The sequence below is a fragment of the Mixophyes fleayi genome, chromosome 5, assembly GCF_038048845.1.
Source record: "Mixophyes fleayi isolate aMixFle1 chromosome 5, aMixFle1.hap1, whole genome shotgun sequence".
In the NCBI taxonomy this organism is placed as follows: Eukaryota; Metazoa; Chordata; class Amphibia; order Anura; family Limnodynastidae; genus Mixophyes; species Mixophyes fleayi.
Window position 1 is genome coordinate 797,517 of NC_134406.1, and position 24,679 is coordinate 822,195.

Sequence of the window (24,679 nt, forward strand, 5' to 3'; positions counted from 1 at the left end):
TTCTATTTCTACCCACTTAAATCAGTCTGACATATATGACTAGAAATCATGAGGACAGACAAACATGTAACAGTCCAAAATTCAACTTATTGTTCAGTCATTCACTCAATCATATCTAATACAAGTTTTTACTGGCAATACGGATATTCGCCCCTTTGATAGATTGGCTGATTAGTGATTCAATAACTAATTATCAGTACAATTTGTTGTATATTCCAGTTACTAATCTTTTTTTCGTATAAAAGGCTATTTATTGGTAACATGATTTACAAATGAAGAAAGAAATTTAATAGAAGTCCAGCAACAATAATATATAGACACTGGCATATTGCATTTCGGAGAGCAACATATGACGCCATAGGTGATTATGCCCCAGTGGCGCCCTCACATTGTGAAGGTCGCTGTGCGCTGGATGCGAATCATAGTGATGTACTGTATATCTTATTTCAAACAATACGGGGGAGGAGGTGTGTTGGGGGAGGAGAGAAAGAAGTAGTGAAAGATTGTGGGGGGGGGGGAGACAGCGGTTTAGTATGGAGTCTGAACAAAAAATAGATAGAAGAGAAGTGAAAAGGAAGGGTCATGTGAAGAGAGACACAGTAGGAGTGTATAGGTAGTCTTGATTGGAAAGCCAGCCACAGGTTATGATCCAGCTCAGAACCAGAGTAGATGTTTTGTGGAATGATATGGAGGAGCCCTCAGAATGCTGGAGATATGCTCCATCTGATATGTGAGCCATACACAGCTGCAGACCATTTGAAGCATCGGTGTTGAGGGATTCTTCCACGAGGCAGCAATTTGTCAGACACTGATAATTTGCCTAAACAACTTAGGGGCATGGAAGAGTAGGTCTGAGACGGGTAAGGATAGGAGAATGTGCTTGGGATCAGAGGGAAGAGGAACACCAAGGATTGTTGATGCAAAGGAAAGGACAGCGGTCCAGACAAGGCAAAGTTTGGGACAGTCCCACTAATATATATATATATATATATATATATATGTCCCAATGTGATCACAGTTCCTCCAACAGGCAGCGCTGACCTGCTGAATTCTGGTATGGAGCCTGGAGGGGACATAGTACCACCTGTGTAGTAATTTATTTGTATTTTCCTTGATAGGGACATTGATGGAATAGGGTGCTGTACACTCATAGACATCAGACCAGTGCTCGTGGTTCAATGGTTCCCCCAGATCCACCTTCCACAGTGTCTGGAAATGGTCTTTAACTTCTGCAGTGAGAGGGAGCAGTGCATTGTACAATGTAGGTATGAGGCCTTTCCAGGAGGGTCCGAAGAGACACAGGTTTTCAAACAAAGTGGGTGATCTAGCCGACAACTGGGCTTTAACTGTTTGATGGAAATGCCTGAACTGCAGATATTGATGGAACTGTCCCTTTGAAAATCCTCTATGATTTGCAAGGTCAGAAAACTGCGGTAAAGATGCAAACCTGGTAACACGGTTGAGGAGTAGTATCCCTCCACCTGTCCACTCGGTGAGCATTGGGCGGGAGAGGTATAAGGCAGGGTTGGACGAGAGTGATCATAATTGGGGGGTGGGAGTGGGGAGAGAGAGGTCATTTTGTTAGTGGGACCAGGTAGAAAGGAAGAGGCCCACCACCAGATGAATGTGAGCAGTGGCCGAGCATTGTGCAGTAGGCGGCCCCTCTAATAGGTCTGATTCTATGTTGACCCAGACTCTAGTCCCGGGTGGTTAGTGCCATTGTACACATTGGGCTAGGCGGGCTGCATAATAATTATTCCGGAGGTTGGGGATGCCTAGACCGCCTGCCAATGGGAGCGTTGGAGTATGCGAGCAGGGACCCTAGGTTGCCCAGTTACTAATCCTTATAACACAATCTGCTCATATTATACACCATTCTGTTGTTTCAGAAAATTAGGTTTTATTATCACTTTAGAATGTAGAAAAATAACCAAGAGCTGTCTTTTGTAAAGGAAGTAGAAAGCTATATATTAGGGATGCTGCCTAAAGGGATCTGAATGGTTTCCCTACCACTCAATTTAAAGAATACAGAATATATTCCCCTGGCGCTTCAACACAATATAATGAATAGTGAAAAAAGATGATGTAATGCAGATTTTATAAACCAATAAATCATCAATGTTACTCTGACCAGAGTAAAATAACAAATATAAACAGATAAAAATATATATGTACTATTTCTGATAAATATCAAAGAAACGGCAATGTATAAAAATGATGATTCTAAAGTAATGACACTTTCATATTGACCGCTAATATAAAATAGTAATGAGGTAGTCCTGCAATACAGTCCAGCACAGCTACATGTCATATGTAGATAACTGTCTTGTAAAGTAATAAGTATAGACTCCAAATAGTGATCTAAATAGGGAGAAAACTCACATTTTATGTGGACTGTTGTTTTCTTTCATCCGGCTATTCAGGCCGTCCGCATTCTCTAATTTGAGTCAATCCAAACTCTAAAATATTCCGATGTTGTACGTCTACAGGGATATGCATGCGCAATCGTTGAGGTTGTAATTCGGGCAGAGAAGCTTCCATCTATAGGCAGTAAAGTCCCGCCCGATAAGAAAGGATAATACGTTCTCGGTGAAGAGGTGTAGAAGCGGAAGGTACCGCTATCACGATATCCAGCTAGCACATGTACAGCTTTTATCTAGGTTTCCAGTAGTTTCCTTCCTCATTTGCGGCTTGTTACATCCCGTACGATGGGCGAATGTTCCGTACAGCAGCCTCGGGTTCAATGGAGCTGGATAGAGGATTCTGATGGAGTTCCTATAAGATGGTTATAGATGAATAAAAGTAACTCAACGCGTTTCACCTTGATAGTTAAAGGCTTCCTCAGGGATAAATGAATGTCAGTTTTCAATGAACATGATGTATTTAAATATCCCTTCTCTCAGTCTTCGATTGGTTGAAAATAAACTTGGGGAGGAGCAGATCTGAATGAAGTTCCAAGTGGTGCTATTATAACACATGTCACTGTTGCTAAGTAACCACTCTGTAAACATCCTATTATGCTCTACGGAGTGTTATCACAATCTTGTTAATGAAAAGGATAGAAGTTGAATCAGTAAAATAAAACAAACTGAAATAAACTGAACATGTTCTGATTTTCAACACATCGCCCACCTACAATGAGCACCATGTGCATATTTTGTTTCGGGAAAGATGGTGTGTAATATACTATATACTGCTATTCCATTCCATTGTCCAGATTTAATACGAAAAAAGGGGGGAGGGGGATTTCTGTACTTTGATCAAATACCAATCATATAAAAAACTCCCTAGATCGAAGTCCAGCTTTAATCCATTTGGTGCTAAGGATCCCAGATCATAGATCCATTTAGCTTCTTCTCTTGAAATTTTAGTGGTATAATTTCCCCCCTCCAATTGTGTTTCACTTTCTTAATACCCAGAAATTTGAAAGTCGTTTAATCGCTATTGTGATATTGCATATAATGTGCAGATACACTATGATTTTCTACTTTGTTTTTAATGTTTCTGCAGTGTTCAGCAAGTCTGACCTTTAGACTTCTGGTAGTTCTCACTATATATTGTTTATTACATGGACAATGTAGGAGATATATAACCCCACAGTGTCACATATAATCTTTTCTTTGATATTAAACCTCTTACCATTCTGGTGAGATATAAATTCAACAATGGGTTTGGTAGTATGAACTTTTGTATTTTTACAAGTGGAACATTTATTATAAAAATAGAAACCTCTCGTATTATTGTTCATCCAAGTATTGGGGGTATTCATTGTTTGGATGGGTATGGCACTCCTTACTAAATTATTTTGGAGGTTATGTGACCTCTTAAAGGTGATTTTGGTTTTAGTAGGAATTAAGCCTCCCAATTTTTCATCTTTGAAAAAGTATTGGACAATACTTTGAAATAATGTTGCTGATTTCTTTAGCATGCATACTATATTGAGTGATAAATCTCACATTTGCCTGTTCTTGTGTATTCTGTAGTTTTTTCCTTTGTTTTGAGGAGGATATTCCTATCTGTTTCTCTCGCTGTTCTTATAGCTTCTTTGACAATAAGGGAGTTATAGGTTTTTTCCTCAAACTTGGCACTAAGATCTGCTGCCTGCTCCTCAAAATCCTGAATATGGGTACAGTTCCTACGTAGTCTTTTAAATTGTCTTCCTGGTATGCTCTTAAGCCACTGGGGATGGTAACTGGTTCCTAGAATATGGTTGCTGCACTCCACTTCTTTCATATAAGTCTTTGCTGCCATCTCGGATACTAATTTCCAAATCCAAGAATTCAATCCTCTCTTTACTAATAGAGGTGGAGAATTTTAGATTCAAATCATTGTCATTGATATATCTGAAAAAGGGCAGGAGAGATTCCATATCTCCTTCCCATATGACTATCACGTCGTCTATATATAGACGCCAGAGTATCAAACCTCCCTCATGGGGAGTTTGACGCGAGTTCTCAACAAAGGCCTGAAATTTGCTCCGAATACAGGGGCAAACAAATTTAACACATATATAGACCTGCATAATTTTATTCATAAATGAACTCTCAAAAAATACTTTTTAGTCTAAGGGGGGTATTCAATTGTCGGCGCGATTGCCAAAAATCCTGCGGTCCGCGCACGATTACAGATATTACGGTAATCATGCGCGGAAAAACATGTAATGCAGTAATTTACTCAATGGATTTCAGCTCGCAGCTCCCTGAGCTGAAAACCAGCTACAAATTACCGTATTCCATGTATTAGTCTTTCCGCGGCGGGATTTTCGGCGATCCCGCCGACAATTGAATATGCCAATAAAGGTCAGACTTGCTGAACACTGCAGAAACATTAAAAACAAAGTAGAAAATCATAGTGTATCTGCACATTATATGCAATATCACAATAGCGATTACACAACTCTCAAATTTCTGGGGATTAAGAAAGTGAAACACAATTGGAGGGGGGGCAATTATGCCACTAAAATTTCAAGAGAAGAAGCTAAATGGATTTATGATCTGGGATCCTTAGCACCAAATGGATTAAAGCTGGGCTTCGGTCTTGGGAGTTTTTTATATGATTGATATTTGATCAAAGTACAGAAATCAACCTTAACGATTGTGCATGCGCATCCCTTTAGACGTACAACATCGGTATATTTTAGAGCTTGGATGGGCTCGAATTAGAGAATGAGCACAGCCTGAACAGCCGGATGAAAGAAAACAACAGTCCACATAAACTGTGAGTTTTTTCCCAATTTAGATCACTATTTGAAGTCTATACTTATTACTTATTAAAGTAATTTCATAGTTTTCCAATAAGCATTGTCTATGCGATTTGTGTGGTTCCAAAGCACAAGCAATTTATTTAGCAAAAGCAAAAGTTTAGCAGTTCCATAAATAAGTACAGTACAGCCAATACATGATACATATGCTGCGCTCTGCTGGATCCAGCTAGACAGTCCTTCAGTTCTGAAGACTGTGGTCAGAGTGACTGCCTAGCTGATTCCAGGGAGCAGTATGTATACGTTTGGTGTTACAGTAAATACAATACAGGTGACTTGGCAAGTTTCCATAGGTTCAGGCTTCAGGAAGGTCCAGTGTAATGCAGTCCATAGGTCAGTTCAAACAACCCCCTCCAAGTGTGGGGGTCAGCTATCCAAGGGTGGGGGTCAGCTCTAAAGATGATGAATACTAATGTTCCCGCCAAGAACTAGTTTAAACTGGTCTATTAGCATTACACAGACAATATAATTCTAATCATTTATTCCCTATCATCGATAACTAGCGCATGCAATGTGCGATCCTTTCGGTGAATGAACCGGACAACTGCGGATAAATAGGGGTTAGAATGATACCAAACATGACATGCTTCCCTTGACCTGAGCTTTAGATATCACTAAAGTGTACATATTACTAAGGGTGTGCACCGGGCACTTTTAGTGTTTTGGGTTTTGGGTTCTGATTTGTTTTGCCAAAACACCTGACGAAAGGTTTTGGTTCTGATTTAGGGTTTTGGGTTCTGATTTATTTTTAAAAAAAGCATAAAAAGTGCTAAAATCTAGTTTTTTGTTTGTTTTTCACTCCTACGCTATTATTAACCTCAATAACAATCATTTCCACTAATTTCCAGTCTATTCTGAACACCTCACAATATTGTTTTTAGTCCAAAACGTTGCACCGAGGTAGCTTTCTGGACTGCGTAGTGGAGTGGGCCCGGTACCCAATTTGGTACCGGAGCCACAATACCTCCGCCTTCAAATGGTCTCAATTCCACTGCACAGCTGCCTGCTCCTACATCCTCTGCAGCATATACAGGGTGTAGTTCGAGCGTGTCAATACCTCTTGTTTTAGACGATGACAGGTCATTTTGATTAATTTTGGATTTGGCAGCAACAGTCAACGTTTTTTAATATCTGATACGCCTCTATCTGGACTGCGTAGTGGAGTGGCCCCGGTACCCAATTTGGTACCGGGGCCACAATACCTCCTCCAACCATGGTACAGACCATTCCTCATTGAGATCCCATCAAGTATGTTAAAGACAGACAGGGTCGAAGTGTTATTTGTTGACTTTGGGAACAAATTAGTGTCCCTGTTGCAAATCTTCGTGCAATGAAGAGTGACTTTTTCATTTAAAGGCTCAAGCTTTCAAGTGTAGTGTTTATAAGTTATATTATACTTTTGGTTTAATTAGTTTAATTTGTTTTAATTTTGTTTTACTTTGTGCTCATGGCAAACGACTGTTGAACCGTCACATAATGCCAAAAAAAGAGTTGCAAGATGGAATTGTCCTTGGGCCCTCCCACCCACCCTGATGTTGTTGAAATAGGACATGCACACTTTAACAAACCAATAATTTCAGCGACAGGGCCTACCAAACAACTGTGGCTGAAATGATTGGTTTGTTTGGGCCCCCACACCAAATAAGCTATTCATCTCTCCCTGTACAAACTAAACAGGCTCTACTGAGGCAAGATGTCGTCCTCATCCTCATCCCCTGATTCCTCTCCCCCTTCAGTGTGTACTTCCTCCTCCTCACACATTATCAATTAGTCCCCGCTGGACTCCACAACCACAGGTCCCTCTGTACTATCTGGAGGGCAGTGCTGTACTTGATTGAGGAATTGATAATTCATTTTAATGAACATCATTTTTTCAACGTTCTGCGGAAGCAACCTCCTTCGCCGCTCACTGACCAGGTTCCCCGCTGCACTAAAAACTCTTTCCGAGTACACACTGGAGGGGGGACAACTCAGGTAAAATAGAGCCACTTTGTACAGGGGCTTCCAAACTGCCTTTTTTTCCTGCCAGTAACAATATGGACTGTCTGACATGTCTATTTGGATGGTGTCAGAAAAATAATCCTCCACCATTTTTTCTATTGTGACAGCATCCAATGCAGCGACAGTAGACATGTCTGCAATGGTTGGCAGGTCCTTCAGTCCGGACCAGATGTTGTCTGCATCCCCGCTAGCGGGTCTTTTAGGAAAACTGAGTTTTTTCCTCGCAGCCACAGGTGGGGAAGAATATGAAGGTGGAGCTGTTGGCATGTCACGGTCCTCTTCAGAGGACAATTTCCTGACCAGCAGGTCTTTGCACCTCTGTAGACTTGTATCCGCCGGAAACAGAGACACAACATATGCTTTAAACCGAGGATCGAGCACGGTGGCCAGAATGTATTCCTCTGACTTTAAAAGAGTGACCACCCTCGGATCCTGGCAAAGCGTACGAAGGGCTTCATCCACAAGAGCTACATGCTTGGTGGAATCGCAATGGTTTACCAGCTCCTCCCTCACTTTCTCCAGCTGCTTCTGCAACAGCCTGATCAGGGGAATCACCTGACTCAAGCTGGCAGTGTCGGAACTGACTTCTCGTGTGGCAAGTTCAAACGGCTGCAGAACCTTGCACAACACGGAAATCAGTCTCCAATGCGCTTGACTCAGGCGCATCCCTACTCCTTTTCCTATGTCGTAGGTGGCTGTGTAGGCTTGAATGGCCTTTTGCTGCTCCTCCATCCTCTGCAGCATATAGAGGGTGGAGTTCCAGCGTGTCACAACCTCTTGTTTGAGGTGATGGCAGGGCAGGTTCAGACTTTTTTTATGTTGCTCGAGTCTGCGGTAGGCACTGGCAGAATGCCGAAAGTGTCCAGCAATTTTGCGCGCCACCGCAAGCATCTCCTGCACACCCCTGTCACTCTTGAGGTAATGCTGCACCACCAAATTAACGGTGTGGGCAAAACATGGGACGTGCTGGAAATTGCCCATATGTAATGCCCGCACAATGTTACTGGCGTTGTCTGACATCACAAATCCCCTGGAGAGTCTAAGTGGGGTAAGCCACTCCGAAATTATTTCCCTCAGTTTTTATAAGAGGTTGTCAGCATTGTGCCTCTTACTAAAACCTGTGATACATGTTGCCTGCCTTGGCACGAGCAGCCGTTGTGGAGATGCTGCTACTGATGCAGCTGCTGCTGTTGCTGCGGAAGGCGATGCATCTACCCAGTGGGCTGTCACAGTCATGTAGTCCTTAGTTTGCCCTGAACCACTTGTCCACATGTCCGTGGTTAAGTGGACAGTGGGTATAACCGCATTTTTTCAGAGCACTGAGGACACTTGTTCTTACTTCTCTGTACATCTTTGGTATCGCCTGCCTAGTGAAGTGGAATCTCGACGGGATTTGGTACCGGGGACACAATACCTCCATCAACTGTCTAAATCCCACTCCACTGATGGCGGACACCGGACGCACATCTAACACCAACATTGCTGTTATTGACGCAGTTATCCGCTTTGCCGTAGGATGACTAGTGTCGTACTTGGTGCTCATGGCAAACGATTGTTGGACGGTCAACTGTTTGGTGAAAGACGTAGCGTTCTTGCGACTTCCCCTCTGGGAAGATGACCGACTACCAACAGCAGCAGCGGCAGTAGTAGGCGTACCGCTGCAGGATTCCTCAGATGAATCCCGTATTGAAGAGGACTGTCTGGCTGGTGACATGGCCTGCAGGACTAAATCTGATGGAGATTGTGGAGGAAGTTGACGAGGAGGGTGTTGGTGGTGTGTATCGAACAGGACCAAGGGATTTAGGTGTCCCTGGACTGATGACGGTCCTAGCCCCAGTTCCTGAACTAACCACTGAACTATGAAGGTTATTCAGGTGACGTATAAGGGAGGATGTCCCTAGGTGGCCAAGATCCTTACCACTGCTTATTTGAGCTTTACATAAGCTACATATGGCCAGACATTTGTTATCTGGATTGGGGTAAAAATAACTCCAGACCGAAGAGGTGCATTTCTTGGTCTTCTGACCAGGCATGACGATGGGCTTTTTCATCCCATGGACATCCACTTTTTTCCCCCCTGGTGCCTCATTTAAAATAACCACATCAGCATTCTCCTCATCAAGTTCCACCACAACGCCAGCTACATCAATAGCCTCCTTGGCACCTTGATTATCCAAATCTGGAGCGACACTGTGGGTGATCCTTCCAGCATATGCAGAGGGTGTGCTGCAAATGCTGGATGGAGTCACCTCTTCCCGTACAGTGATGGGAAGGTCAGGCTTCGCAACCACCAACACCCTTGGACTTGCCTTGGGGATTTGTGATGTCATCTGTTTAGAAGGCAGAGTTGTTTGCTGTGTTGTTGCTGACAGCATAACTCTTTTAAATTTTTTGGAGGGGGGGGAGGAGGAGGGCTTAGATCCTTGGGTGAAGCTGAACACGAGCCAGGGCCTAAGCCGTTCCTTGCCACTCCGTGTCGTAAAGGGCATATTGGCAAGTTTACGTTTCTCCTCAGATGTTTTCAATTTTCTTTTTTTACTAATTGTAGTGAACTTTTGCTTTTTGGATTTTCCATGCACTCTACAAGGAGATTGGGCATCGGCCTTGGCAGACGACGTTGATGGCATTTCATCGTCTATGTCATGACTAGTGGCAGCAGCTTCAGCATTAGGAGGAAGTCGGTCTTGGTCTTTCCCTACTTCATCCCCCAAATTTTGGTACTCCATTATATGCAGCACACGTTGTATTACAGTACTATTTTTTAAATACTGCAAGAACAGTGAACAATTTTTAATAGATTGCAGTATTAATGTTAATGGACTGCAATAATTTTTTTTAGACTTTTTAGAATATTTTTTTAAAAGGATTTTTGTCGAATTATAATTTTTTTGTAAGATTTTTTAATACTTTTAAAATAAAGATGCACTTAGCAAAACAAAGCACAGGACAAAATGCACCGCTGGACTCAGCAAGGACAGAGCACTGGACTGATGCACCACTGGACTCAGCAAGGACAGAGCACTGGACTGATGCACCACTGGACTCAGCAAGGACAGAGCACTGGACTGATGCACCACTGGACACAGCACTGGACTGATGCACCACTGGACTCAGCAAGGACGGAGCACTGGACTGATGCACCACTGGACTCAGCAAGGACGGAGCACTGGACTGATGCACCACTGGACTCAGCAAGGACGGAGCACTGGACTGATGCACCACTGGACTCAGCAAGGACGGAGCACTGGACTGATGCACCACTGGACTCAGCAAGGACAGAGCACTGGACTGATGCACCACTGGACTCAGCAAGGACAGAGCACTGGACTGATGCACCACTGGACTCAGCAAGGACAGAGCACTGGACTGATGCACCACTGGACTCAGCAAGGACAGAGCACAGCACAGCACGAGAAATAGCAGGACAGAGGACCACCTAACACACCCTCCCTCTTCCCTGATCAATGCCCGAGTGAAGATGGCGGCGGCAAGCGGGGAATTTAAAGGTTCAGAGTATCGCGAGATCCGACAGCCTCGTTTTAAGTTTCGGAATCGGCGGGAATACCCGGACAGTGCTCGGATCTGACTCGGATCCGCAATGTTCGGGGGGGGCTCGGATTCCAGGAATCCGAGTGCGCTCATCCTTACATATCACCTTATAATATATAACTATAAACCAAATAACATCTGCTCATAAACGACTGTGGAGTCGAACCATTATAAATATGAAATATATATATATAAGTGAATATGTAAGTGCGAGTGTATGCGTGTGTGACTTATCGTGCAATTGCGCCATGACACGTAACACGTGGCGTACTGATCGCAATCACACGGTAAAACACTATTAATCAATATACGTTATTTCATCCAATTATACGACTTTGACATACTTTATGGGACCGTTATATACGTATGACATGTAGCTCTGCTGTATTGCAGGACTACCTCATTCCTATTTTATACTAGCGGTCAATATGAAAGTGTCATTACTTTAGAATAATCATTTTTATTTTGTTTATCAGAAATAGTACATATATATTTTTATCTGTTTATATTTGTTATTTTACTCTGGTCAGATTTACATTGATGAGTTTATGTGTTTATAAAATCTGCATTACATCATCTTTTTCACTATTCATTATATTGTGGTGAAGTGCCAGGGGAATATATTCTGTATTTATTATCACTTTACATTAGGAAATCAGAGCACTGTGTGATGTCTGAACGTTAGATACAGTAAGAACATAAGACAATAGTTAACAAATCTTTAATTCTGGGACTGTCTCAGCTGAGCTAAATAATCTGAATGTTTATATGTAATGATCTCAGGATATGAAAAGTATAATAAATACTGCTCAATATGATCCCAGAGATATCATTATATATGTGTCATGTGTCTGTCCTGTGTGTGTGTGTGTCCTGTATATGTGTCATGTGTGTCTGAGAGTCCTGTATGTAGATGACAGTATATATGTGTCTGTCCTGTGTGTGTGTGTCCTGTATATGTGTCATGTGTGTCTGAGAGTCCTGTATGTAGATGACAGTATATATGTGTCTGTCCTGTGTGTGTGTGTGTGTGTTTATGTGTAGATGACAGTATATATGTGTCTGTGTATAGATGACAGTATATATGTGTCTGTCCTGTGTGTCTATGTGTAGATGACAGTATATATGTGTCTGTGTGTAGATGACAGTATATATGTGTCTGTGTGTAGATGACAGTATTTATGTGTCTGTGTGTAGATGACAGTATTTATGTGTCTGTGTGTAGATGACAGTATATATGTGTCTGTCCTGTGTGTGTGTTTATGTGTAGATGACAGTATATATGTGTCTGTCCTGTGTGTGTGTGTGTCCTGTATATGTGTCATGTGTGTCTGAGAGTCCTGTATGTAGATGACAGTATATATGTGTCTGTCCTGTGTGTGTGTGTGTGTGTGTTTATGTGTAGATGACAGTATATATGTGTCTGTGTATAGATGACAGTATATATGTGTCTGTCCTGTGTGTCTATGTGTAGATGACAGTATATATATATGTGTCTGTGTGTAGATGACAGTATATATGTGTCTGTGTGTAGATGACAGTATTTATGTGTCTGTGTGTAGATGACAGTATATATATGTGTCTGTGTGTAGATGACAGTATTTATGTGTCTGTGTGTAGATGACAGTATATATGTGTCTGTGTGTAGATGACAGTGACAGTACATATGTGTCTGTCCTGTGTGTGTGTCTATGTGTAGATGATAGTATATATGTGTCTGTGTAGATGACAGTATATATGTATCAGTGTGTAGATGACAGTATATATGTATCAGTGTGTAGATGACAGTATATATGTATCAGTGTGTAGATGACAGTATATATGTATCAGTGTGTAGATGACAGTATATATGTATCAGTGTGTAGATGACAGTATATATGTATCAGTGTGTAGATGACAGTATATATGTATCAGTGTAGATGACAGTATATATGTATCAGTGTGTAGATGACAGTATATATGTGTCTGTGTGTAGATGACAGTGACAGTACATATGTGTCTGTCCTGTGTGTGTGTCTATGTGTAGATGATAGTATATATGTGTCTGTGTAGATGACAGTATATATGTATCAGTGTGTAGATGACAGTATATATGTATCAGTGTGTAGATGACAGTATATTTGTGTAACTGCAGTTTCCTCTCCAGCCCCCTCCCCCATCTCCTCCTTCTCGTTACGTTTTACTTTCATTTCTTTCTCTATTTCCGTCTTTTCTTGTCAGCCAGGTTCTTCCTCTAACACCCAGCGCCCCCTCCTCACCCCCCAGGCATCTGACCAGCGCCCCCTCCTCACCCCCCAGCATCTGACCAGCGCCCCCTCCTCACCCCCAGGCATCTGACCAGCGCCCCCTCCTCACCCCCAGGCATCTGACCAGCGCCCCCTCCTCACCCCCAGGCATCTGACCAGCGCCCCCTCCTCACCCCCAGGCATCTGACCAGCGCCCCCTCCTCACCCCCAGGCATCTGACCAGCGCCCCCTCCTCACCCCCAGGCATCTGACCAGCGCCCCCTCTGCCCGGGTCACTCTGTGAGTAGAATGTAAGTTGTGTACAGTTACCATATATATTATATCATATTATATTATAGTGTGGTACAGGGGAGGGGTGTGAATGTGGGTAATGGTGTTTTATATTATATTACAGTATAGTAGAGGGTGTTAGTAATGGTGTATTATATTCTAATGTTTATATTTTACCAGCATGGAGGTGGAGGTGAGAGGTCTCTGTGTGGATTATATAATATTACAGTATAGTAGAGGGTGTCAGTAATGGTGTATTATATTATATTTTACCAGCATGGAGGTGGAGGTGAGAGGTCTCTGTGTGGATTATATTATATTACAGTATAGTAAAGGGTGTCGGTAATGGTGTATTATATTATATTTTACCAGCGTGGAGGTGAGAGGTCTCTGTGTGGATTATATTATATTACAGTATAGTAAAGGGTGTCGGTAATGGTGTATTATATTATATTTTACCAGCATGGAGGTGGAGGTGAGAGGTCTCTGTGTGGATTATATTATATTACAGTATAGTAAAGGGTGTCGGTAATGGTGTATTATATTATATTTTACCAGCATGGAAGTGGAGGTGAGAGGTCTCTGTGTGGATTATATTATATTACAGTATAGTAAAGGGTGTCGGTAATGGTGTATTATATTATATTTTACCAGCATGGAAGTGGAGGTGAGAGGTCTCTGTGTGGATTATATTATATTACAGTATAGTAAAGGGTGTCGGTAATGGTGTATTATATTATATTTTACCAGCATGGAAGTGGAGGTGAGAGGTCTCTGTGTGGATTATATTATATTACAGTATAGTAAAGGGTGTCGGTAATGGTGTATTATATTATATTTTACCAGCATGGAAGTGGAGGTGAGAGGTCTCTGTGTGGATTATATTATATTACAGTATAGTAAATGGTGTCGGTAATGGTGTATTATATTATATTTTACCAGCATGGAAGTGGAGGTGAGGGGTCTCACTGAGAACGTGGACACAGATTATATGGTCCTGTACTTTGAGAATAAGCGCCGTTCCGGAGGTGGATCGGTGCTGTCATTCACACGGAATGGATCCACAGCTATAATTACTTTTGAATGTGCCGGTGGTAAGTTTAGTTTGTGGAAATGAACGTATGTAATCTCTGCTGTATAGGTGTATCCATGACCTAATATAAACGTCGGACAGGTACCAAACACCTGACCTACACATCATACAATTCCTAGAGGAGGTAACTATACCTGTTTATTAAAGACAATCGGATAAAGAAGCCAAACAAAGAGTCCACAAATGTAATAAAATATCTTACTCGGTTTCCTAAAAATATTTAGATATATTTGTTAAAGAAAATACAATAAAACACGAGAAATACAAAATATATATGAATCTGTTGGTATCAATAAGCAACAATAAAGGTATGTCTAACTAAATATACATATACTAATCCATCCGTAAGTGAAAGAAGGTGGAGAATGTGATATTTGATGGAAGTATGTATGTATGTAATGTACCGTATTTCCCCAAATATAAGACGCACCCATGTATAAGACGCACCTTAATTTTGGGGCCCAAAATGTCATCAACGTTGTGCAGCTTACTGTCAAACACGCTGGAATCGGCAGTCATCGGAACTGTGCAGGGAGAAGTGACTGACAGCTCAGAGACTGTGGGAGGCGCCTGAAGGTCTATCTGCCAAGTAGCAGGGACACGCTGGAGCTGATTAGCGGGGACACGCTGGAGCCGATTGGAGCTGAATAGCGGGGACACGCTGGAGCTGACTGGAGCTGATTAGTAGGGACACGCTGGAGCTGACTGGAGCTGAATAGCGGGGACACGCTGGAGCTGACTGGAGCTGATTAGCGGGGACACGCTGGAGCTGACTGGAGCTGATTAGCGGGGACACGCTGGAGCTGACTGGAGCTGATTAGCGGGGACACGCTGGAGCTGACTGGAGCTGATTAGCGGGGACACGCTGGAGCTGATTAGCGGGGACACGCTGGAGCTGACTGGAGCTGATTAGCGGGGACACGCTGGAGCTGAATAACGGGGACACGCTGGAGCTGATTGAAGCTGATTAGCGGGGACACGCTGGAGCTGATTAGCGGGGACACATCTCTCTCATCCTCACATCGGGTGCCGACTTCTTCATTGAGGTAAGTAGCGCTTGCAGTGTATAAGACGCACCTTTTTTTTAGACCCAAAAATTGGGGGGAAAAAGGTGCATCTTATACATAGGGAAATGCGATATGTATGGTAGGCTGTCTTCTGATTAAAGCACTCATTATATGCGGAGAAAATGGTCATACTCCGCTTTACAAGAATTGCCTTTTGTAGTCATAAGCAGATTTCACTTATGAATGGATTCTTATTTGGCTCCATTATATTGTTTGCATCATTGTAGCGGTGACAGAGAGAGTGGCGGTGTCTATTGGATTCATGTACCATGTGGCTGTACCATGTGGCTGTACCATGTACCATGTGGCTGTACCATGTACCATGTGGCTGGATCACTTAGAAATAACTTATTGTGTAAATTTATCTCTATTAGAGTGCCACTATATATCATTGCAAATGTACTGATTTTTGTATTGGAAATGTTTCAGTTTCTGAGACAGTATGCCATGGTGGAGGAAATTTATGTTTGTAACTTTTTTAAAGGAAGTCCAATGCTAACTAGACCTTTTCATCTGAGTGACCAACACATCTTTTTGACTTGAATGTACAGGATAGGGTTGTTATCTTTCAGCCTGTGTCTTAGAGAGATAGGAAACTGAATAATATAACAGCATCTAAAATAGGAAATGACAGGTTGATGTGAATTTTATTAACTTTAAATTGTGTTAAATCCAAGTTTAGAGAACATATTACACCCTGATGCTAAACATTGAATGTATTATCTCAGACATTGTGGTGCCAGCCAGGATCAGGGGCTGGATTACCCCCTACCAACATGTGTGTTAGAAACCGTATATAAAGGGCTGTATTTTGTATTTTAACCATATTATACCATCTGAACTTCTGGAGATCACTAGTACCTCGAATTAGTGTGTAATGGTCCTTGGAAGGACCCTTGAGCAATAAACATCACTGCTTGAAGATTCTGCCTGACTCCTATTGCCCGCTGTATCCTGTGTGGATTTATATTATATTACAGTATAGTAGAGTGTGTCAGTAATGGTATAAATGAAACTGTGCAGAAAGAACATCCCTTCATCCTTCTTCCCCCCACAGACTGGGTGGCAAAGTCAGCTCATTGCACTGTCTACACATCTTCATTTAAAGATGTTACAGCATGAAAGGAATATGTCTAACTCCAGTGGCGTTAAAGATATTTAAGAGAGTTTTTATATATTTGCCGGCTTATGTTATTGTTTCTGTGAGGATATAATTAATTTCTGGATTATACTGACCAATAGATTGGAGAATTACTTGTTGGGTTATAGCCATGACACTCATTGTTGAACTTTTGATTTCTGATGCAGTATCCATATGTTGCAGACAATTTGTTTTGCAACTTCTGAAAACAGGCAATCCCATGTTAATCTCATGCTTATCAGGCTTTGTCATTGACCAAGACCTCTTTGAGCCTGAATGAACAGGAGGGGGTCATCACCTTTTTATACTGTCTTCTTAAAAAGATACTACATGAATAGTGCAACCAGCAAGTTGTGGCTAGATCATGTAGAAATAAATTATTTAAATTAGTTTAATTAATTCCAAATTTATTTCAATTAGTGGCACAGGTGCCTCTCTATCTCCTTGCAAATGTACTGATTTGTGGTATCAGATATGTATTGATTTCTGAGGCAGTAGGCTTTTGCTGGCGGAAATGTGTTTCTGCAAATGTCTGAAGAAAGGATCTCATGCTAATTAGGCCTTTTGATGTGTGAGTGTCCAACACATCCTTTAGCCTGAAGGCACAGGAGGGGGCCGGTACCTTTTTTACCTGTTTAGCATTTCATCCTGTATCTTAGAACCTGTCTGAATAATGCAACAAGTAAGTGATTTAGGAAATCACAGTTTGATGTAAATTGTGTTAAGTTTAAATTGCATTTAAGATCATGTTTAGGGAACATATTACATTGTGATGGTAAGCATCGCATGTAATATCTCAGATGCTGTAGTACCATCTAGAATCAGGGGCTGGGCTGCCACCTGCCAACATGTGCGTCAGAATCTGTATAAAAAGAGCCCTTATTGACCATTTTATGATATTATTCCATCTGTAACTACTGAAGATCACTAGTACCTCAAACTAGTGTGTAACTGTCCTTATTAGGACTACTTGAGCTAATAAAACATCACTGCTTCCAGATCCTGCTTTGACACCTATTTACCTGCTGTAATTCCTGTGACCTACAGATTAGACCAATCTAATCCGTTATCCAGCTGTTCTGAGGTTGGGACCCAGCATCCAGTACCAACAGTCTGCCCGCTAACTGCAGCTTTGGCCAGTGTGATAGGCCAGGGGGGACCATCCAAAACAACCCTGAACTGAAGGAAGAGGTCAGGGGTACCAGCCCAGGTACACCATCAAGTGGGTACACTAGCAGCGAGAGTTACCCAGAAGGAAATGGTTCTAGGCGCCAGTGAAGGAGCCTAGTGGGGGCAGCAGAGCCCCTCCTACTGCGTTTAGAGAGGCGCAATTGGGATAAAGAAAAGGGGGCGGTGGCAAGGCAAGCCCAGCTGCTCCAGTTTTGTTTGTTTTTTTTTTGTTTTTTTAACAAATACAATTTTTATTTGTTTTTATACATTTTTCAAAGGGGTACAGAAACTGAAAAAAGGGAGGGGTACTTTATGTGAATGGAACACAATAACCCTGAAAGCATACAAAATCAGTGCAGTATCAACCTGACAATTTGCCTTATACGGTAAACCCAACTGATACATACAGAAGCGCATTCACCAGTATCATTAGTGGGCGAGAGTAAGGAATGCGACGGGGCTCCTTCCCCCTCGGTAACATAGACATGCCAGGCTCTCCATTTAACCCAGCGGGGATGATGTTTACGTAGAATATGGGACACCTAGGCTTTCCATTTCAAAGTTAAAGTTAATTTTAGAGATCACTTTGGCCAGGGTTGGGGGGAGAGATTGTTTCCATGCCTGAGCGATGGCTGCTCTGGTTGCTTTCAACATCTGGCCTGTCACATATCTATCCCAACGTGGGAGAGCAGGAGGATAGTGCTGTAATAAAGCCCAGCTGCTCCAGTTTTTAAGGTGCTATGTTTTAGGAAGACTTAAAGTTCCTGTCAGTATTAATATGAATAAAAACGGTTACCTTTGTTGATACTATAACGGTGCATTGATTGACACCACAGGTCCGAGTGTTAATTGAGAATGAACATTGGTATAAGTAGAGCATCTTAGAGAAAGTCAGCTGCTGACTGGTGAAACGCATCAGCTACTTTGTTTCCAGCATTTGCTACTGATATTTATATAACTAAGATGAACCAGGACTAATTAGGATTCCTATGGTGCCCACCTCTTTTTGTATTTTTTCAAATAGTGTAACTGCATTCACTGTATTTGTATGAGGATTCCTACTCACTGCTATGGAGCCATTACAATCATGGCTGTATTGCTAATCGGAGGAGGGGATTTCCTTTCCCTTAATAGCTACCGTTTTAGACAACAGGACGTATTAGACTTGTATGAGGATCATTACAGCCTTCGTTTTGGAATCGCTGCAACTGAGGCTGTATTGGAAAACAGAAGAGGGGATTCCTTCTCCCCAGCAGCCACCTACCAGTGGACTATAATAGATATAACACTCTGATATACTATTCTTTGGGGTGGTCTACTCTGGCTACTATGCCAGACAGTGTCTATTGGACTTGTATGAGGATCGTTACAGTCTTCGTTCTGGAATCTGGCGCACCTTTCTTATTATTTCAGGTATTGTTTTTATTTAGGGATTGGTACCCCTAAGACAGGTAGTGACAATAGGTCCTTATGTTATATAGTGTGAGCGCCTGAGAGATTATTTTTATTTAAACAAGCCCAGCTGGTCCCCAGCAACACGACAGGATGGCCTAGTCCTGTCACACTTACTAATACCAACAGATTCATATACATTTGGTATTGCTTGTGTTTTCATTGTCTTTCTTTTAATAAATATATCTAGATATTTTTGGTGGACTTCCAATTGGCACATCTTCGCCACTCCTTTATCCGAATATATGTATATGTATATGTATATATATATATATATATATATATATATATATATATATATATATATATATATATTCAGATAAAATGTAATAGTGTCTTATGTCTGTATAGTGTGTAATAGAATTGTATTATGATCATGTCCAGTGATCAGGTCATGTTGGGAGTGTAGTGTCCTATGTCTGTATATAGTGTAATATAATTGTATTATGGTCATGTCCAGTGGCCAGGTCATGTTGGGGGTGTAGTGTCCTATGTCTGTATATAGTGTAATATAATTGTATTATGATCATGTCCAGGGGTCAGGTCATGTTGGAGGTGTAGTGTCCTATGTCAGTATACTATGTGCCACAATTATATTACGGTCAAGATGGGAGTGTGTATCAGTATCCGTCTAGGGGTGCTACATGTAACATTCACTGCCTGCTCTCCAGATGCAGTGAACGTATTGTCTAAGGAGGAGCATTCTGTGAACAATGTTAAAGTACATGTCAGACGACCACCCCCATGGGATCCTGGCAAGGTAGCTTTGTGTTGTCTACACCCAGAGACAGAAGACTCTTTACTGGAATTGTATGTGGAGAATGTAAGCGACCGAGAAGATTTCACCACTGTGCGCTCTGTAGACCGGCGCAATGTACTCATCACGTTCCAGGATCCACTGAGCGATAAAGGTGAGTGGAACTAGTGATCTGTTAGTGACATAGTCATACATTGTGGTGACCCTTACCGACTTGTCATTTTCTTTTTCCCTTTCAGAATTTGAGCATTTGGCACAATATGTTAAATCTCGAAAATTACATGAGGCGTCTCTGTCTCTCCAGCGTGTCAGAGCCTGTGCTGAGGTTCTGGTGGAGAATGTGGGGAGCGGTATCTCAGCGGAGCTCCTAGAGATGTACTTTGAGAGCAGACGGAGTGGAGGGGGCAGAGTTAACTCGCTAACAATGCTGAAGAATAACTCCACCGCGGTTGTATCTTTCTGTGACTGGGAAGGTAAAATATTGTCAGGTTCCAGATTTATATCTAGGGTCTGCATTATTGGCTAGCTGTACAAAACACTGAGACATGATCAGGAATCAAGATAAATGAAGGTGTAACCCAATCTCTGGATCCTGAACACAGACATTAATGTTTTGGATCCCTTATAAAACTTCATTTCTGATAATAGGCTTCAATCTCGCAATCAGTAAAAACTTTTAGACATATTGAAATTAGAGATGCTTGGACTCCGAGACCAGAACCCATCCAAACTTCACAGAGCCGGCTTGGCTCGGTACTTTCACGCGCCCTCGGTAGTGAAAATGATGCAAAACGTCATTGTTGCGTCGTCTGTTCTCTGGAGTTTTGGATTCTATAAGTACCTCCCTCCATGGCGATCCAGCGTCATTTCACAGAGAGACATAGAAGGGGTAGCACAGTTCTTGGCAGTCTCTAGTCCAGTTGGACAGCGTCATATCTAAAACAGAAAGAGGAAGGGTGGCAGTTTTCTTAAAAATCTCCAGTGACATTCTACTGAGTTATAGCTGACACAGAAACAGGAGAGGTCCCAGTGTTGTTGCCAGTCTACAGTCTACGTGGCATTGCTCCATTGCTAATTGTCATTGCTGAAATAGAAATAACCTTTTACCTTGGTCAAGAAAAAAAGACCTGTAATCCAGGCAAAGTTAACTGCAGAAAGAAATTAAATTGCCAACATGCCATTCTACACACGCAGTGCCAAAGAAAGAATGAGGCCTTCGCCTTTCTGTATGAGAGCTAGTTCTGCAACTGTCGGTGAGGCATCTTCTTGTAAGGTCAGTCATTATGATGCAAGACCTTGTCATTTTGACTCAAAAAGTGGTGCCCAAATACATTTACATGTAAAAGCCGAGCTGGAAGAAAACAGTAAGGCTATAGAAGAAAATGTATGTTCAGATTCAGAAATGACACAAATCCCTGAGGAGAGTCTATCGACGAGTGTTATGTGTAAGCCTGACTTTTCTGATACTGTACTCATAAGGAAGCCTCCTTTCAGCATGTCTGCAGATGTGTGGATGAGCAGCCCAAGTGTAGCCGGTGATATGCAAATTGAGGATACCACTTTGGAATTGCAACAGGACAAGGTGGATATTTGTGTAGCTGATAACGGCGCTAATGATTATGTTGATGAGGATGATGTTGTTTGTGTAAGTTCTGCACCAGTGGAAGCAGTTCTTGCACGTGATAAGAAGATGGCCATTGTCATGCCTGGGCATAAGACCAAAAATCCACCTCTTATGTTATATTATTATTTTTACCCAAATCCCGACAACAGTTGTCTAGCCATTTGAAGCGTTTGTAAAGCCACAGTCAGTAGAGTTAGGGACCTTAACCATCTTGGAACCTCATCCATGTTACGCCATTTGAAGTGAGTTCATGGCAAGCTGTTGGGAAAATCTAAAACTTATGCTAAAATAATTACAACAAACAGTAGAGCATCAGCTAGGTCCCTTCTCTCAGCTAGATGTCGGCACCTGCAATCTACACCCACAACACCTTCTGGATCAATATCCTCAGTAGCGATCGGAGTTAGTCCTACATCCAAGTTGGTAAGGCTAGATGTCTCCTCCCCTATCCAGGATTCCTCAGAAAAATTCTTGAGCGTTAGTCCCACTGCTGCTGCTGTCTCTTCATCCCAGAAACAGACCAAGAAGAAGACAACTAGTAGTTTACAACAATTGACTGTTAAACAATCCTTTGAAAGAAGAAGCAAATATGAAAGCTGTCACCCAGTCGTAAATCGGAACACAGACACAATGGGGACTATGCTAGTATTAGATCTGCGTCCAATATCCACTATTAATGCAGCTGGTTTTAGACAGTTAATTGAGGTCTTGTGTCCCATCACAACACTATTTTACTAGAAAAGCTATTACTCACTTCTACCAGAAGGTTCGTAAAAATGTTATTATTGGGCTGCAAAATGCCATTCTACCCACTGTACACTTAACCACAGATATGTGGACAAGCAGAACTGGGCAAACTAAAGATTATATAACTGTGACGGCCCACTGGATTGGTGATTCGCCTTCACCAGCAGGAACAGCAGCAGCATGTACCCAAGTACGTCACATTTTTCAGAGGCAGGCTACTACATGCATCACCGGCTTCACTAAGAGGCAACAATCTGTTACAAAAACTAGGGGATGTTATTGCAAAATGGCTTATCCCACTTGGAATCTCCTCAGGATATGTAATTTCTGCTAGCGACCCAATATTGTGAGAGCATTACAGCTGGGTGAATTCCATTACATTCCCTGTTTTGCTCACAAAATAAAATTGGTGGTGCAGAGCTTTTTAAAAAAATGACAGGGATGTGCAGGAGATGCTGTCTGTGGCCCGTAAAATAATCTGGACATTTCTGGCATTCAGCAGCAGCGTGTAGGAGATTGCAGCAGCTACAAGAGCAATTTAATTTACCCTGCCACCAACTGAAGCATGAGGTGGTGACAAGGTGGAATTCCACCCAGTATATGCTTCTGCGGATGGAGAATCAGCGGAAAGCCATCCACGCTTACTTCACAAGCCATGACATTGGGAAAGGAGGGGGGGGATGTAGTTTACACAAGCGCAGTGGAGAATACTTTACTTTGAATGCTTTCAGCACCTTGCATAGCACGGAGTCACCTGTGAAGTGAGTTCAGACACTGCGAGCTTGAGCCAAGTGATTCCCTTAATTAGACATTTGGAAAAGCAGCTTGAGAAACTGAAGGAGGAGGTGAAACAAAGCATTACACTTAGTATGTTGGACTTGTAGATCAAGTACCTTATTTGCTTCGCCAGGATCCAAGAGTTATCACAATCTTGAAATCGGATCACTACATTTTGGCGACTGTGCTTGATCCTAGGTTTAAGAGCTATGTCTTCTCTTTGTTTCCAACCGACCCAGATCTCAAGAGATGTAAGGAGGTCCTTGTGAGCAAGATGACAGCTCAAGTGTTACATGACAGGACAGCGTCTCTTTCAGTTTCTCCGTCAACTGCTGCTCGGTAAAAACTTAGCTTTCCCAAGAGACCCAGGGATGATGCAGATGACTCAACACTACATTTTGACATCTGGTCTGGTCTAAAAGAACTGACCAAAAAACATGACACCTCTGCCGTAACTCCACCTGATCCTACTATCAACATCCAAAGGATGGTGGAGGATTATTTTAACGACAGCATAGAAATAAACACATCAGATAGTCCCTTTACATACTGGGAGGGAAAAAAAATGGAATTTGGAGATCCATGTACCAACTTGCTTTGCACTACCTAAACTGACCACCCTCCAGTGTTTACTCGGAAAGCGTTTTCAGCACAGTCGGGAACCTTGTCGGCGATCGGCGTAGGGGACTTTTTCCTCAAAATGTGGAAAAGATGATGTTCATCAAAATGAACTACCATTTCCACGAGGAAAAACTTTCCTTACAATTACATCAAAGCACAGAGACTTTTGTAATGGTGGATTCCAGCTTGGTTGAATTAATAATGTGTGAGGATGATGTACAATCTGGTGAGGATGAGGCTGAGGATGATAACAACATCTTGCCACAGTAGAGTTCATTAACGGCACTGTTAGCTTAGGTGCATTAAGGCTATTGCTAGCTTGTTTTGTGGAGGCCCAAACAAACCAAGCACTTCAGCAATAAAAGTAGCACTCCTTGTCGCTGAATTACTTGGTTTGTTAAAGTGTGCATGTGCTTTTTGAGATCCAACATAAGGTTGGGTGGGTGGGCCCAAGGACAATGGGTGGGCCCAAGGACAATCCCATCTTGCACCACTTTTCCTTTCAGCTACCGCTGTATGCCAATGTTACCTAGATGTTTTAGTAACAAAGAACAATGTTGCTTGCAGAAGTAATGTAAGCATGAATGTCTAAATAGAAGTCTATATTTATTACTCAAAGCTTCCACTTTGCTGCTGCTTCATCAGTGCTACACAAAGTGTTTGTAATCTGCACTTTACTTCAAAGATACCTAGCTATATTTTATTTTTTTGGGGATTGGGGTCGATTCTAAGCTCAGTGATGACCTTGCTTTTTGTTGTGAATTTCAACGGCTCTTTTTGCATTGTCTGGAACAAGATCTGATATACTTATGAGTGATTCAGATAATTTTTGGACAACTGGCGGATTTACCCTTCTGAATATTGCTTTCAATTGCTTCTCTCTCATACGCGTGACCACATACTT

General features: G+C 42.1%; 1 protein-coding gene across 2 annotated transcripts in view; it reads left to right on the forward strand.

Moving 5' to 3' along the window:
• The first annotated feature begins 13,011 nt into the window (after window positions 1-13,011).
• The window catches only part of PARP10 (poly(ADP-ribose) polymerase family member 10), a 39,084-nt gene continuing 27,416 nt past the window's right edge, over window positions 13,012-24,679 (forward strand). The window contains exons 1-4 of one of the 2 annotated variants that reach the window (XM_075211494.1): window positions 13,012-13,346; window positions 14,269-14,420; window positions 19,921-20,160; window positions 20,246-20,479. In XM_075211494.1, the coding sequence (XP_075067595.1) occupies window positions 14,270-14,420; window positions 19,921-20,160; window positions 20,246-20,479 (625 nt within the window). In that variant the 5' untranslated portion in view covers window positions 13,012-13,346; window position 14,269. The remainder of the gene's footprint in view (window positions 13,347-14,268; window positions 14,421-19,920; window positions 20,161-20,245; window positions 20,480-24,679) is intronic. The other variant, XM_075211495.1, reaches the window with a different exon arrangement.